Source organism: Sinohyriopsis cumingii, chromosome 4 (assembly GCF_028554795.1).
Source record: "Sinohyriopsis cumingii isolate HCF-2022 chromosome 4, ASM2855479v2, whole genome shotgun sequence".
Lineage (NCBI taxonomy): Eukaryota > Metazoa > Mollusca > Bivalvia > Unionida > Unionidae > Sinohyriopsis > Sinohyriopsis cumingii.
This window is the reverse complement of record NC_142964.1, coordinates 55,839,730-55,856,081: the sequence shown is the minus strand read 5'-3', so window position 1 is coordinate 55,856,081 and position 16,352 is coordinate 55,839,730. Positions and strand designations below refer to the sequence as shown.

General features: G+C 34.2%; 1 protein-coding gene across 12 annotated transcripts in view; it reads left to right on the top strand.

Annotated features, from left to right (window-relative positions):
• Nucleotides 1–16,352, top strand: part of LOC149801204 (protein phosphatase 1 regulatory subunit 12A-like) — a 264,345-nt gene that overhangs the window by 136,636 nt on the left and 111,357 nt on the right. For 6 of the 12 annotated variants that reach the window (XM_089955256.1, XM_089955251.1, XM_089955254.1 and 3 more), the window contains 4 exons: nucleotides 1,173–1,481; nucleotides 8,836–8,926; nucleotides 10,953–11,216; nucleotides 16,116–16,221. In XM_089955256.1, coding sequence (XP_089811382.1) covers nucleotides 1,173–1,481; nucleotides 8,836–8,926; nucleotides 10,953–11,216; nucleotides 16,116–16,221 — 770 coding nt within the window. The remainder of the gene's footprint in view (nucleotides 1–1,172; nucleotides 1,482–8,835; nucleotides 8,927–10,952; nucleotides 11,217–16,115; nucleotides 16,222–16,352) is intronic. The other 6 variants (XM_089955259.1, XM_089955253.1, XM_089955257.1 and 3 more) reach the window with 3 other exon arrangements.

Below are 16,352 nucleotides of genomic sequence, written 5' to 3'. Positions count from 1 at the left end.
TTCAAATATAGATGCAAAATAAGTCAAATCAATATGAAATAAAGGTTTGGAAATTACATAGGGTTATGTTCTTACAATGCTACATAAGCATTCTTAGTAAAGTGGACAGTTGTTAGATTATGCAAGCCTGGTAAATTATTTCATGCCCCTTGGACCTCATGCCATGTAAAAATTGGCTATGCTCTGAAATTTTAGGCTTTAGATACTGTCTACTTGACAGAAAGAACAAGTGAAATCATATTTGGGGTTAGCAGACTTTAATAACAAAGATGCTCGAGTGCTGCTTGGTATTAATTAGAATGTGGTTTGCAATTAGTTTTGGAAAACAATTAAAACAACTGTTTAAGTCAGTGAGGCAAATGGAAAATTATATTGGAAAGGTATTGATCTTTGCAGTTAAGAAAGTATGGGTTACCCTGAAGGGATAGAGAACATGCAGTATGGGGGAGGAGTGGTAGGCATTTTTGAAGGGTACCTGTCACTTTTTATCTAGCTGAAGCACTGTTCATGAGCATGTAGCCTTACCTCCTAAATAAATATGTACTTCCTCTGAATGAATTTGTATATATTTTGCACAGCCTTACCACAGTTATTCCTTGAAGGCTTGGCTGTTTCTTTAATGACTATATCAAGAATTTGAATTCAGACATTTCTTGCAGAAATCTGACTTTTGAGTGCTTGTTTTCAAGTTTCATCAGTTTTACCAGGGATTCTACCTTGATGACACTCATACATAATCATAATTTAATTTATTAATTGAAATTTAATTCAGAGTTGGCCAGAATCCTTTTTGACCTGAAACATAAAATTCTGCATTTCACCAAAAATCAAGACCTTCAGCAGACTCAGGCTCTGCAATTTATCACAAGTTTACCTGTATAAAGAAAACCAAAACCTAATTGCCTGAAGAAAACACATTTAAAATAGAGAATAATCTTTATCTGTTTCATTCATTCATTAAAGAAAAACATGCTTTGCATTTAATAAAATCTGACCATTTGACATCCTATACAATAAACTCTGTCCTTTGAGAACTGCTTGATCTGTGTTCTAAGGTTTTATACTATGATAATTTCTTTTTGCCTTATATAAGCCTCAGTAACAGCATGACATGATTTGGGGTATATGCTTGTGTGTGCTGGCATGTGCATGAGTTTGCCCTCTCCTTGCAGATACAGCTCGCAGCCACTGCGGGGACTGACTAATCCTTACCGCTACACCTCTTCATCTACCTCTTCTAGCTCCACCTCCTCTTATCAGTCTGCATATGTCCCATACTACCGCAGACAGATGGAGCAGAACGATCGTAAGGAGCAAGAAAGGATCACAGCAGCTAGCACTCCTGCTGTAACTATCAGCAGCCGGATATCTGCTCCTGCAAGTTTGGCTGTGACAGCGACAACAACTGTGAATGCAGTGTCATCTCCTTCAACCCCCACCACCCCCATTTCTGGCACATCCAGTCTACCAGGCTATGGCAGGTGGGTTTAACTTTGATAAGCTGTTCAACATTTAGGTCATTTTGATTTTGTCTGTGCTTGATATTTGCTTTTACAGGTGAAAATTAGAAGGGAAAAAAGAACTTAACAATGATCCTTCCTCATAGTAATGATACTGGAGTGTATATTCATGTTTCTTTATAACTTGGCTGTCTCATTTAGTCTGTAACATGTTATTGTCCTCAGCTCTTCATAGAAAAAAAAAGACATAATATTGGACCTGTCCTCCCAGCCTTCCTTCTGTCCATCCATCACACTTTAGTTTCCACACAGTAACTCCCTTTATTATTAGCAAATTGGCTATACTGCTAAATATTGATGAGACCTTGGCTGCATTTGATTGCCAGCATTCCATGCCATCAATTAGCAGATACAGCCTCTGGTTGTTTAACCCATCCACCTTTGTTTCTGCACAGTAACTCCCTTAATTGCTACAAGATTTGAACCAAATTTTGTATGCAGCTTTATATTGACAAGATTTTGACCAGGGCTGAAATGATTCGCCGATATATGATTCATCGAAGTATTGATGTATCAGTACTTTTGCTGCAAAATACATATATTGATACAAATGGTGCAAAATCGATACAAAACAATACTTACTGTATGCAAGAGATTTTAATCTTCAGCAGTCATCAAAAACTATTAGTCATTTGCCTTGCTGTTGTTTAAATTGAGAATTCATTTGAGACAGCTGTTGCTGGAACAATCACCCATTTTTGTTAACTAAAACTAAAAGGACTTGACAGCACAAACTCAAAAACTAACACCAAGTGATGTGGTTTATAATACTGCCCCCCCCCCCCAATTCTATGGTAATTATTTTATTGCAAAAGCTTTCTCTGCATAAAGCAGACCTTGTTTCCTCTGACCCTCGCCACCCCATGTTTGATATTTGGACATTTATGTTGGGGTGTAGGGTAAGAGCCAGTCGCTTATCAAAAAAAAAGGAATTCCCTGACACTGTGCTGTGTTGATAAAGGGTAACCACTTGCTAGCCAGACTAGCAAAATTAAATGCCCTTACATTAGGCCGTAATGATGTAAAATTGATAGGAAGATGATTTATTTTCTCAGAAATTGCAAACAAAACATTCCATATGTCTTTAATCTGTTAACAGATGAGATGAAACTACAGCATTGATGAAATTTGACCTTGAACTTACCATTTGCATTGCTAATCACATGACATAAATGGTTGTTAAACTAAATTTGACTGGCACATTTTTCCCTGGAACAAGCATTATGTTGTAATTTGAAATCGCATCAAGGGAGTTTTATAAATGTGTGTTTAAAATACCGGCTTCCTAGAAAACCCAAATGGCTGATTCCCAATGTGGTTCATCTTCAGATGATGTTTTCGTCAGGCAAATACTGGCTGATGATAGTTATGATGATAATAATTGTTAAAGTTACGAACTGTATCAGATTATTGGAGCTGGGAAAAGGGTTTATCAGGACATCAGTGGATGGAAAAAAATAGACTGCTTGCCAGTCAGTCACCCTTTTGGCAAGCATAGAAAAGGCTGGATACCAAGCCAAATTAAAATAAATTCAAATTAAAAGTAGAATGAAATTCTCATTTCATTTCTCAAAATATGGGACCTGAGTGGCCATGTGATTAAAAGTGCTCACCGTTACGGATCACTGCCATCTCACCTCTGTCTGCGTGGGTTCGAGTCTCCTATTCAGCCAGTGTGGGTATGTGAAAAAGCTTGCCAGTAGCTTCTCTTGGGTCGGTGGTTCTTTCCGGGGTTCTTCCTCCACTATTAATACTGGCCGCCATGTACAGCCTATCGTGTGCTGAAAAATGGCATTAAACCCTACCACAACAACAACAACAATCAAACAATTTAGCCCTGTGGTATCATGTGCGTCAAGAATATATATCCCTTTTGGGGTTAAGGTAAACTGAATAAATAAGAATGAAAAAACTGAAATTAAGAAGTAAAGATATTTTGATGAAAATACTTATGTCTGGTAGCTAAAGTGAGTCCTGCATCTGACGAAATGGAACAACTTGAAATGACCTAAATTGTTGAATACAATTCACTGACAACTGACAGCTAGTCTGTTTAAAAGTATCATTTTGTCATGGACGAAAATGGCATAGAAATAGGTGTGAAGTTTATATATATGTGTGTTTGTAATCAGCATACTGGAAATAAACCAGCAAATAACATTAAAGGGCACCACCCACCACTAACGATGGAAAGACCATCAAATTAATGTGTATTGCTAATGCATCATAGACTATGTACCATGAATTATATCAACATGTGGCACATATGTATCAATTCACACCTAATTTCGATTTGTTTCTGGTATCAGCATTTAGCATCACTATTTAGGAAGAGTTATAGCCCAACATTCTTTGATTCAGCACATTAACTCCCTTGGTTATTATTGGATTTCATCAAAATTTGGTATACAGCTTGGTAATATCATGGCAGAGTAAGATTGTGAGCCATCTATGTAGCCATTTAGTAAATCTTTAGATTGTCCGACCTACCGATTTTCTCTTCTACACAGTAAATACCAATATTAGGAATCAACCTGACTTGCTGTGCTGCTTGATGAGACTAGGGCTGAGATTGATTGTCAGCATTCTTTTATTCTTTAGCAGTTATAAGCCCTGATTGTTAGACCTACCCATTTATTTTTCGACATAATAACCCTATAATCTACATCATTATTCATCACATATTGTCCCCTGATTGTCAAAATCACCCCCTTCATTTCTGCACCCTAAACCCTGTATATACAGTCCAACCTGTCATTCCTAAAGGTCCCTTGAGATATGCAGTCTCCAGGTCACAAAGTTCATTCAAATTTCTCTCTTCCCCCCGCCAGAGGTGGAGGGTGGGGGGCATATTTCCTATTTAAAAAAAGACATGTAATCAGCAGTCACCTGTCTTACTTTGATAGCAGCCATGTGTTTATTAACCAAGCACTGGTTTCACCCTGTCTGCATTTTGTGGTTTTGTATTTTTTTATAACCAAGCAATGGTTTCACCCTGCCTTTGTTGGTTATTGGAGCATATTAGTATTGACAGCTTCAAGTATATGCAGATTAATTTTGATAAGCAAGACATGGTATATACAAAGGTATATTATGTAAATTGATAGGTATATATAAAGGTATGTTATGTAAATTGATAGGTATATATAAAGGTATATTACGATAGCCACTGGCAGTATCTTTTCATTCCCTAATCATCAGAAGGTCTCACTTGAAAGCCGACTCTTTTGATCTCTTTGAGTTTGAGCAACTGCTTCATCCATCAATTGTTGGAAGTGGGAACACCTGTTTTGATGCCTAATTACACCAGCTGACCTAACAAAAAGTTAGTCCCATGTTTCTCAGTTATGGGTAAAGTTTGGATGAGAATTAAAGAATTGCTGGAAATTTATCAAAACTAATCATGTGTGGAACCTTTCATTTTATTATTTTGTTATATTTGTTTTTGCTAAATAGCTATACTAAATACATGTGTCTTGGTAGCATAATACTACTGCTAATAATAATCCATGTAAAATAATAATGATACTACTACTACTACTAATAATAATAATAATGCTAATGCTAATGCTATTAGATGCATATTAAATATATTTGTCATGAACCATGTTTGAGAGCTAAACCTTCCTTCAGAGGTCAACTGTCTACAAATACCACTTTGGCTTTTTCCCATGGGTGGCCACTTTAGACAGGTTTGTTATTATTAGATTTTAACCAGATTTGGTATGCTTCTTGATACTAATAAAATCTAGGTAAAGTCTGTTAGCAGCATCACTATTTAAGAGATATATTAATTATTAATTGGTAAAGAAAAGTAATTCATACTAAAATGGGAATTATAATAAATCAGTAAATAATGGGTAAACACTAAAGTTAAATGAGAGAAAAATCTGGAAAGGAAAAGTTTATAGTGCAATTCAGCAGCAGAGATGGTGAACAGACCTTTGGCTGAAACATCATTTGCTTAAAATAAAAGCTTCTTACTCAATGAAAAAAAATAAGGTCAGTAACGCTAAACCAAAGCCTCCAACTTTTCTGAGAGTTTCTCTAATTGGGTTAGGTTTTTTTGTTACTTTATTTTTGTCGTTTTTTCTTCTTTAGTCTAAATTTGTACGTGCGTTTTCGTTTACCCACCGGACATTTCATTGAGGTCGCACCCTTTCTGCTGATATAATTAGATCATTATTTATATATCAATAATGGAACCTGGTGCTGAATCTTATACTGCTAGATTAGCTTGAGAAAGATTAGAAGCGATAAAGAAAATTCTTCCTGTTTGTGATTCTGTTAGACAAAAACTTCAAGAACATGAAGAATCTCAAGTTGAATTTGCAGAAGGTACAGAAAAATTATTTAAACCTGTTACAAAAGTTACTGAAAAAGTTGCAGAAGCTACTGAAGGTCTTCGCCCAGAGTTAGAACAGACTGCTGCAGATACTAGAAAAATAGCAGAAAGAGCTAAGAAAACAAAAAAGATTTTACGAGATCTTCCAACTGAAATAGCTACTGCTCAACCTCCTCCTGTATGTGAAGAAATACTTAATGAATTGGCTGATATAAAAGAATTTATAGAAAAAACAAAATAGGAAAAACCAAAGGTAAGAAAAGGTGTTAATTTTATTGTAAAATTTACTGATAAAGGTATTGATGAAATAAAGTCATAAAAATATAGTTAACTTATCTGCATTTGTTGTATTAGGCTATGCTCAAAGAAAATATTATTAAAACCTAATCATGTTAAGGGTGTTAACCATGATAAATGGTATAATTGGGTTTATTGTGTACACCAAGGACTCGATCAGGTAGATAGTAACTATAAACTATGTTACTTATATTGAGGGAATAAATAATTTTTCACAAGAGTTAAAAGAAAAAAATCTGGCAAGGCTACCGAAAAAATCAGAACCACAACCTCCTGAGCAAGAACCTTCCTATCAACTTCCTCCACTGCAGTAACAAATAGAGCAAGAATTTAAAAAAAAAACAATCTCCCGGGTCATAAATTACTCGGTCACAACAAAAAACACAACCTCTTCAGCAAAACCCTAGTGCTTATTGAAATATATTTGATGAAAGAAGTCGTATATTATTTAATAATCAAGCATCATCAGCAGTGGTTGCTGCTTATTTTGGAAACAGAAAAAAATATTTGAATAAAGATTTTGTTAACGGATAGAACCTGAAAAATGGATTGCTACAGTAAATGCCGCCCATAAATATCGAGATTCTTTAGATATTGCTAGCCAGGATTTTATTGACTTTAAACAAGAAGTAATGAGACCTAGAGAGGGCATATACAGAAGACTAGCTTAAGAAACAAATAAGACTGTTGAAGAAGTTAAACAGCAATATAATGACCCTGATGAAATTTACGAACCTAAGTCAGGTGCTACTGGATGTGGTTTTTACTCAACTACACCAGGAGGAAGCAGTCTTATTGCTTGTCCTAACAATATTCTTTCTGACGTAGATAGATTAGAAATTTTGATTGGAGGAAAACATGCTGGAAATAATTCGCCGGAAATCAGTAATGAAATATCTGATATTTGTCAAAGATTATTTACTGGCAGTATTATGAATATCAATGTTTATCGTTCTCTCATTAATGAAATTGCTGATGATTATCACAGTGATTAGATAAATAAGTAATAAATAAAATGATTATGCATCATGCTCAACGTAAACCAGTCATTGTTAGAGTAGTAAATTCACGATTACCAACCTATAAAGCAACTTACAGAGATGGACTTGGTGATGTTGTTCAAGGTTTATTTAGAAGGATAGCCCCAAAAGCAGTACTGATTGCAAAACAACTAGGAATAAAAGCTGTTGATTTTATTTGTGATAAAGGCATCAGCGCTATTGGTAATCTTGCCGGTAAAGTGTTCTCGACAATCAAGGATAGATTAGCACAGTTAATTAGACAGAAACCACAACCAGTAAAATTACCCAGCACTGAAGTTATGCCTGCAAATGTCAGTAAAATAATAAATCAAGCTGCAAATCAGAGTTGGCTGGTGTACCCCTATTAGAAAAAGAAAAAAAAAATTATAACGGCAAGTTTAATAACGGGAAGTGGTCTTCATGTTAGACAATAACAATTATAATAAAATGTTCAAACGTGTATCTGATCCAGCGTTCGATATAGACGCACCAGTTCTTAAAGATGAATCTGTAAGCGATTATCAGTTTTATTCTTATGACGCACGACAACCAGATCAGCATGGTCGAATTGAATTACAAGTTCAAGATACAAGCAGATATTTTTTTACCTGCTGAAGCATTTATTGAAATAGAAGGTAGAATTTTGCAAGATGATGGTACATGAGTTGCAATTGGTGATGTAGTTGGTTTTGTTAACAATGGTATTATGGCGTTATTTGACAGCACCACATGTATGATTGATGGAAGAAATATTGAAACAATTCAAAAAGATGTTGATGTTGCTACAACAATGCTTGGTCTTGCAAGATATTCAGATGATTATACAAGATCAGCCAGTCCATCAATGATGTTTGCTAAAGATACATCTAATCATCCTAAACATGTAAATTAACAATGAATGCAGCTGGAACTGAAGTTGCATTGATCAACAAAAATTATAACTTAGGTTTTCCTACACGCAGAACAATGTCAAATGATGAAGTTTTTTCATGCACAATTCAATTATATCTTTGGATTTTGTAGAAATGTTAGAAAAATTAGTTTTGGAGCTAAACATACAGTTGTACTTGTAAGAAAAGCCAATGACAATGATGGCATCCAGTTATAGCAGTTCCTTGTTGTCCGTAAGTTACCATTATCATTAATGTTCAGGAGATAGCATCCAGTTAGAGCAGTTCTTTGTTGTCTGTAAGTTACCGTTATCAATAATGTTTAAAAGATATCCAGTTACAGCAGTTCTTTGTTGTCCGTAAGTTACCATTATCAGTAATGTTTACAAGCTGGCATCCAGTTATAGCAGTTCTTTGTTGTCTGTAAGTTACCATTATCAATAATGTTTACGAGATAGCATCCAGTTGTAGAGGAATTACCTTCTTTGTTGTCTGTAAGTTACCATTATCAATTCATAAAATTGTCAAATTACTTCTAAAATGAAAGAAATTTGTTTTGTGCAATGCAATGATAACCCTATCGGGACTCTTCTTTTTAAACATACATGGTACCCATGGAAGGCAGTTTAAAAAAAATATATGCTTGGGTACTGTGATTTCACAGAGTACATATTAAAATGATAAGAAATTTCTAAATTGCGTCTATGGGTGAGTACCCATGTATGTTTTAATGGAACAGCCTTCATTTATTCTGTTTCTAGGTTTTTTGAACCTCCCAAACGGGATGAGGAGGCTGAATTACAGAGAAAAAGTCGAGCTAAGAAAGCTAGGCAGACTCGCAGATCAACACAGGTATTTATTTTTTTGTTTTACAGTCTTGTAAAACTTTCATAATTTTTGTTAGATTGTGAATACAAAGAAAAAAAATCAAAGAATATTTGTAAACTGCATGCATTTAACTGACACCTGAGAGAGAAACTGAAAGTAATTATGCCTTGCAGCTTTAAAATTGTTTTAAGGAAGGAGGATGTATGTATGTATGTAAAGGTGGTCTCAGGATGTATCTGTTTATGTAAAGATGGTCTCAGGATGTATCTATTTATGTAAAGTTGGTCTCAGAATATCTATCAGAGCATTTGAGCATCACTAAACCTTGTCTAGACTGATATTGATATTTTTTATATCAGTTGACTACACTAAAGTGTTCGTGTTTCAAAAGGACCCTTAAATTACTTTGTTTAAATAATCCAGGTTTAAACTTAATTACTGTATTTGTTCTGAGAGCAAACAATTATTTATTTTGTATATAGGTCTGTTTTTGTCCATGTCATCAATTTAACATCTTTATTGTGACTACCACTTTTGATCGAATTTACATATTTCTGGTAGCTTTTTGTTATCCTGATGATTACCAGTATATTAATTGATAATAAATATATAAGATTGACCTCTTTTTGTCCATCCCGAGATTATCCATATTTAGGACAAATTGGGGCATGAAAAAAAGTCCAATAGTTCAAGAGACTGTTCTTAACACATTGTCATTACACTGTTTAGCCAGGCATTGAATTAGGTAGTGTCTGTATCAAGTTCATTATACAGAATAACGTTTTTAATCATGTTATTGGTATAACTACCATGCTTTTGAAGTATTAATGTGATTCACCATTAGATAATATAATATGTTTTCCCTGAGTTAACAGAAAATGAATTATTTCCAAAAAGCATTTTAGAACAAATATCAATTTTGAATGGAAAATAATTGATATTGTTGGTGCAGATGACCACCAATGTTTTTAGCTGGACTGGTCACAAACCAAAAGACCATATGGGTTGGCCTGTTGTCCTTCATCTACCATTTGTCCATTATTCATCTGTCCACAAATACAAGTTTGTTATCACTGTTTTTTTTTGTAAACTACTCAGAAGCTTGCCAGGAAACTTAATACATGCATTCATCCCAAGGCCTAGTTGGTCATAAATAAAAAGGTGCTACTCTAACATCCAGTGTGGGCAATATAGCAGCCATCATCAAAATCTTGCTTTTGCTACTTCTCCTGAATGGATGGTCATATCTTCCATGGGTTTCCACCAATAAGACTTCTTAGAATGTCTAATTGGTCCTAAACAAAAATGGTTCTGATCCAACATTAAATATGTCAACCATGTTGAAAAATCTTACCAGTACCCCTCCTGAAGAGAAAGTCATATTGACATGGGGTTTTCACAAGAAAAGTCCCACATAAAAATGATGCCATCCAATATGGCTGCCACAAATCTTTTTATAACCCTGTGTTTTCCTTAGGGGAGCAAGATTCAGAGCACAAATTCCTATTGGTGTAAGAACTGGGGGTCACACTAAGTAAGAAACAAAACGTGGTGTCACAGTTAGAGATTCAATTAAACATTTGGGGCTCATTGATGCACAAATGAGGGTAAAGGGAAACATTATATAACTTTTTCTTCTGAAGTGTTGATTGTATTGGAATGGAATTTTTGCCAAATGACCTCAAATGATATGTAGTTGGGCCTTTCTGAAAATGTTGCTGATCTTCCATGCAGCATTGCTTCCGCAGCAGCCATTTCCAAAATCTTGTTATTACTGAAAAATACTAAAGATGAGAAGAAACAGTCTTATCTTGGATTATTTGAGTGTCAGTCCCTTCTAAACAGATTTGGTACTTTTTTTTATAAACTGGTGTGCACATGATATGTTAACTTGCATATTAGTAAACCATTCATTCATAAAAGAGTTGTTTTCTGATAAATTGCTATATGACATTCTGATATTTTACTGCTGGTATATCAGTATATAAATAAGGTAAAACAGCAGAATATTGTGAGACATGTACAAGAACATTTTCTCTTATTTTTCCAGGGTGTCACACTGGAAGAAATCAAGCAGGCAGAACAAGAGTTGAAAAGGACTGATGTTGTAGATGGAGATAAAAAAACTGAATCAGAAAAATCTCAGGATTCTGAAAGGACTAAAACTTACTCAGAAAGTGAAAAATCTGAGCAGGATGTTCAGGACTCTAGTGTACGAGATAGAACTCATACTAGTAGTGTAGATACTTTAAAATCAGATTCTTCAGAGGATGCTTCATTAACTCGGTGGCGTTCTAGTAGAGTAGATAGAAATGTAAGTACCGTTTTGGTTTTTATTCTGTCTTTTAGAAGGAAAAAGCAGTGGGTAAAACTATTTCTTCTTGGAGTTCTAGGTACTGAATCTATCTTTGACTGTCAGCTGGAATCTTCAGTAAATAAAAGGTTAAGCTACATACAATTCTAGATCTTGGAGTTCTAGGTAGTGAATCTATTTTTTGACTGTCAGCTACATGCAATTCTAGATCTTAATTCTTCTATGGGATGCCTATAGCTGCTTTGGAGACCTTGTAAATTCAATTCAGTTTCTTTTGCCAGCAGTCTAAAGTCATTGAGTTAACATAAAACTTTGTTATGTGCTTTTCAAAGCTATGCTGGTGATATGAATAATTAATTAGCCTAAACAAAATTCATTTTGTGCATTATTGGGTTTGTTTTGTATCTAACAGTTACAACATTAGAGAAACATAGCTTTTGATTTGCAAAAATGTTGTGAAACACAATAAATAAAGTCCTACTGCAAACTTAAAAATAAAGAAAATCTGAATATTTTCCAAAAGGTACCTGAAATTTATGAGCTTTATTCAGGGATAAAATCCTCAAGGAGGATTTTGAAATAGGCTTGTGGCATTTGTGGACTCGATTGACCTAAGAGCTTAAAAGTATTTCCAAATTTTAAATGATGTATTGACATTTTTATTAGCTGGTTAAATGTATGTTTGCAAATGAATGGGTCAGTGATCTTTTTCTTTACAGAAAATTGGTTATCTGAGCCTTTTTTTAAATTTTTGACAACTTTTCTCTATACCTTTGTTTGAATCAATATTTTTTACCAAAAAAGGAATCGGGTTTGCTAGCTTTGCAAAAGTTTTTATTAATAAAAGTGTCAGACCCCATGCCCCAGAACATTAAATTGTTGGTATCTAATACAATTATGGTTTACTGTGGTTAATATCACGGTATGTTCAGAAATACATCTGCATACCATGGTACAACATTTTTTGGTGCCTAGCTTTATTACATCGGTTATGTTCTTACAGTACTATATAACTGTGTTTATTGAAACGGTTTTATTGAAATGGTTAACTGTTAGAACAATACTACATAAACCAGCTTATTGAAATGGTTAACTGTTAGAACAGTACTACAAAACCAGCTTTTTAAGATGATTAACTGTTAGAACGATACTACATAAACCAGCTTTTTAAGATGATTAACTGTTAGAACAATACTACATAAACCAGCTTTTTAAGATGATTAACTGTTAGAACGATACTACATAAACCAGCTTATTGAAATGGTTAACTGTTAGAACAGTACTACATAAACCAGCTTTTTGAAATGATTAACTGTTAGAACGATACTACATAAACCTCCTTATTGAAATGGTTAACTGTTATAACAGTACTATATAACATGTTTATTGAAATGGTTAACTGTTAGAACAGTACTACATAAACCACCTTATTGAAATGGTTAGCTGTTAGAACAGTACTACATAAACCAGCTTATTGAAATGGTTAATCATTAGAACAGTTCTACATAAACCAGCTTATTGAAATGGTTAACTGTTAGAACGATACTACATAAACCAGTTTATTGAAATGGTTAACTAGTAAGTTACGTAAGCCAGGTGTTATTGGAGATTTAGGATATGCATATGGGCTTCATTCATATTTATGAGTATTTGATATAATTATATATTAATTACATAAAATTATTGATGTTCACTGTTACATTTTTAATGCACAACAAGATTTGAATTCAAAAGTGTTTAGCAATTCCCTTCTTGAAAAAGCACAGTGGAAAGTCCTTTACTAGTAGACAGATTATTCGGTTCTTACATATGGTAACTGGTACCCTATTCCCACAGGAAATTAGCACACTAATCACATATAGTTGCCTTGCTGGTAAAGTAAGCTGTAGTTGCTATTACCATCACTAATACTGTCTAATAATTACATAAAAGAAACTATTGGAACATACGCAAACCTCTGTTGCATTATTTTTAACAGAAATATGACCATCTGTTGACATTATTACATATGTCCCAGAAATTATTTTATGCACAGATCTGACATCTGTTGACATTATTACACGTGTACCAGATATTATTTTATGCACAGATCTGACATCTGTTGACATTATTACAGCTGACCATAAATGTGTGTCCCCTACAAACCAAATTGGGTGACAGCAACAATTAATATATGACTTGCACTCTACCAGTGTTGAAAAGGACCATGAAGAGTCAATGCAAATCAAGGAATACTTACATACTCTACCAGTGTTGAAAAGGACCATGAAGTGTCAGTGTAAATCAAGGAATACCTTATATACTCTACCAGTGTTGAAAAGGACCATGAAGTGTCAATGTAAATCAAGGAATACCTTATATACTCTACCAGTGTTGAAAAGGACCATGAAGTGTCAGTGTAAATCAAGGAATACTTATATACTCTACCAGTGTTGAAAAGGACCATGAAGTGTCAGTGTAAATCAGGGAATACCTTATATACTCTACCAGTGTTGAAAAGGACCATGAAGTGTCAATGTAAATCAGGGAATACCTTATATACTCTACCAGTGTTGAAAAGGACCATGAAGTGTCAATGTAAATCAAGGAATACCTTATATACTCTACCAGTGTTGAAAAGGACCATGAAGTGTCAATGTAAATCAAGGAATACCTTATATACTCTACCAGTGTTGAAAAGGACCATGAAGAGTTAATGTGAATCAAGGAATACTTATATATTCTACCAGTGTTGAAAAGGACCATGAAGTGTCAATGTAAATCAAGGAATACTTATATATTCTACCAGTGTTGAAAAGGACCATGAAGTGTCAATGTAAATCAAGGAATACCTTATATACTCTACCAGTGTTGAAAAGGACCATGAAGAGTTAATGTGAATCAAGGAATACTTATATATTCTACCAGTGTTGAAAAGGACCATGAAGTGTCAATGTAAATCAAGGAATACTTATATATTCTACCAGTGTTGAAAAGAACCATGAAGTGTCAATGTAAATCAAGGAATACCTTATATACTCTACCAGTGTTGAAAAGGACCATGAAGTGTCAATGTAAATCAAGGAATACTTATATATTCTACCAGTGTTGAAAAGGACCATGAAGTGTCAATGTAAATCAAGGAATACCTTATATATTCTACCAGTGTTGAAAAGGACCATGAAGTGTCAATGTAAATCAAGGAATACCTTATATACTCTACCAGTGTTGAAAAAGACCATGAAGTGTCAATGTAAATCAAGGAATACCTTATATACTCTACCAGTGTTGAAAAGGACCATGAAGTGTCAATGTAAATCAAGGAATACTTATATATTCTACCAGTGTTGAAAAGGACCATGAAGTGTCAATGTAAATCAAGGAATACCTTATATACTCTACCAGTGTTGAAAAGGACCATGAAGTGTCAATGTAAATCAAGGAATACTTATATATTCTACCAGTGTTGAAAAGGACCATGAAGTGTCAATGTAAATCAAGGAATACCTTATATATTCTACCAGTGTTGAAAAGGACCATGAAGTGTCAATGTAAATCAAGGAATACCTTATATACTCTACCAGTGTTGAAAAAGACCATGAAGTGTCAATGTAAATCAAGGAATACCTTATATACTCTACCAGTGTTGAAAAAGACCATGAAGTGTCAGTGTAAATCAAGGAATACTTATATATTCTACCAGTGTTGAAAAAGACCATGAAGTGTCAGGGTAAATCAGGGAATACCTTATATACTCTACCAGTGTTGAAAAGGACCATGAAGAGTTAATGTGAATCAAGGAATACTTGTATATTCTACCAGTGTTGAAAAGGACCATGAAGTGTCAATGTAAATCAAGGAATACCTTATATACTCTACCAGTGTTGAAAAAGACCATGAAGTGTCAATGTAAATCAAGGAATACCTTATATACTCTACCAGTGTTGAAAAGGACCATGAAGTGTCAATGTAAATCAAGGAATACCTTATATACTCTACCAGTGTTGAAAAGGACCATGAAGTGTCAATGTAAATCAAGGAATACCTTATATACTCTACCAGTGTTGAAAAAGACCATGAAGTGTCAATGTAAATCAAGGAATACCTTATATACTCTACCAGTGTTGAAAAAGACCATGAAGTGTCAATGTAAATCAAGGAATACCTTATATACTCTACCAGTGTTGAAAAAGACCATGAAGTGTCAATGTAAATCAAGGAATACCTTATATACTCTACCAGTGTTGAAAAGGACCATGAAGTGTCAATGTAAATCAAGGAATACTTATATATTCTACCAGTGTTGAAAAAGACCATGAAGTGTCAATGTAAATCAAGGAATACCTTATATACTCTACCAGTGTTGAAAAGGACCATGAAGTGTCAGTGTAAATCAAGGAATACCTTATATACTCTACCAGTGTTGAAAAAGACCATGAAGTGTCAATGTAAATCAAGGAATACCTTATATACTCTACCAGTGTTGAAAAGGACCATGAAGTGTCAATGTAAATCAAGGAATACCTTATATACTCTACCAGTGTTGAAAAGGACCATGAAGTGTCAATGTAAATCAAGGAATACCTTATATACTCTACCAGTGTTGAAAAGGACCATGAAGTGTCAGTGTAAATCAAGGAATACCTTATATACTCTACCAGTGTTGAAAAGGACCATGAAGTTTGTACACTTACAGTTGGACTCTATTTATAAGCAAGTATATACAGTAAAAGAAAATCACCTCTTTAGGTTACATATGTTATAGTTTTGAAAGGTTGTAGAATTCTAGATATTCAAGTTCTACAGTTTCAAGTTCCATTTATTCTTATTTATAAATATGTATTTTTAATGGATTATTACAGATTTAATATGTTGATTTTTAATGATTGATTTTGATTTCATTGTTTTGTATGTCTGCAGGAATTTCTTAGGAATAGCTTTAGAAAACCTCGGGATATAGACTTATCAGCTAGTGCTCCAAGCAGTAGTTTCTACACCTCAACCTCAACAGATAACCCAAGTTCAAGTAAGTACCAGTAGTTCCTTTTCCTCATCCTCAACAGATAACACAAGATCAGGTAAGTATGAGTAGATTTTACTCCTCATCCTCAACAGATAACACAAGATCAGGCAAGTATGAGTAGTTTTTATTCCTCA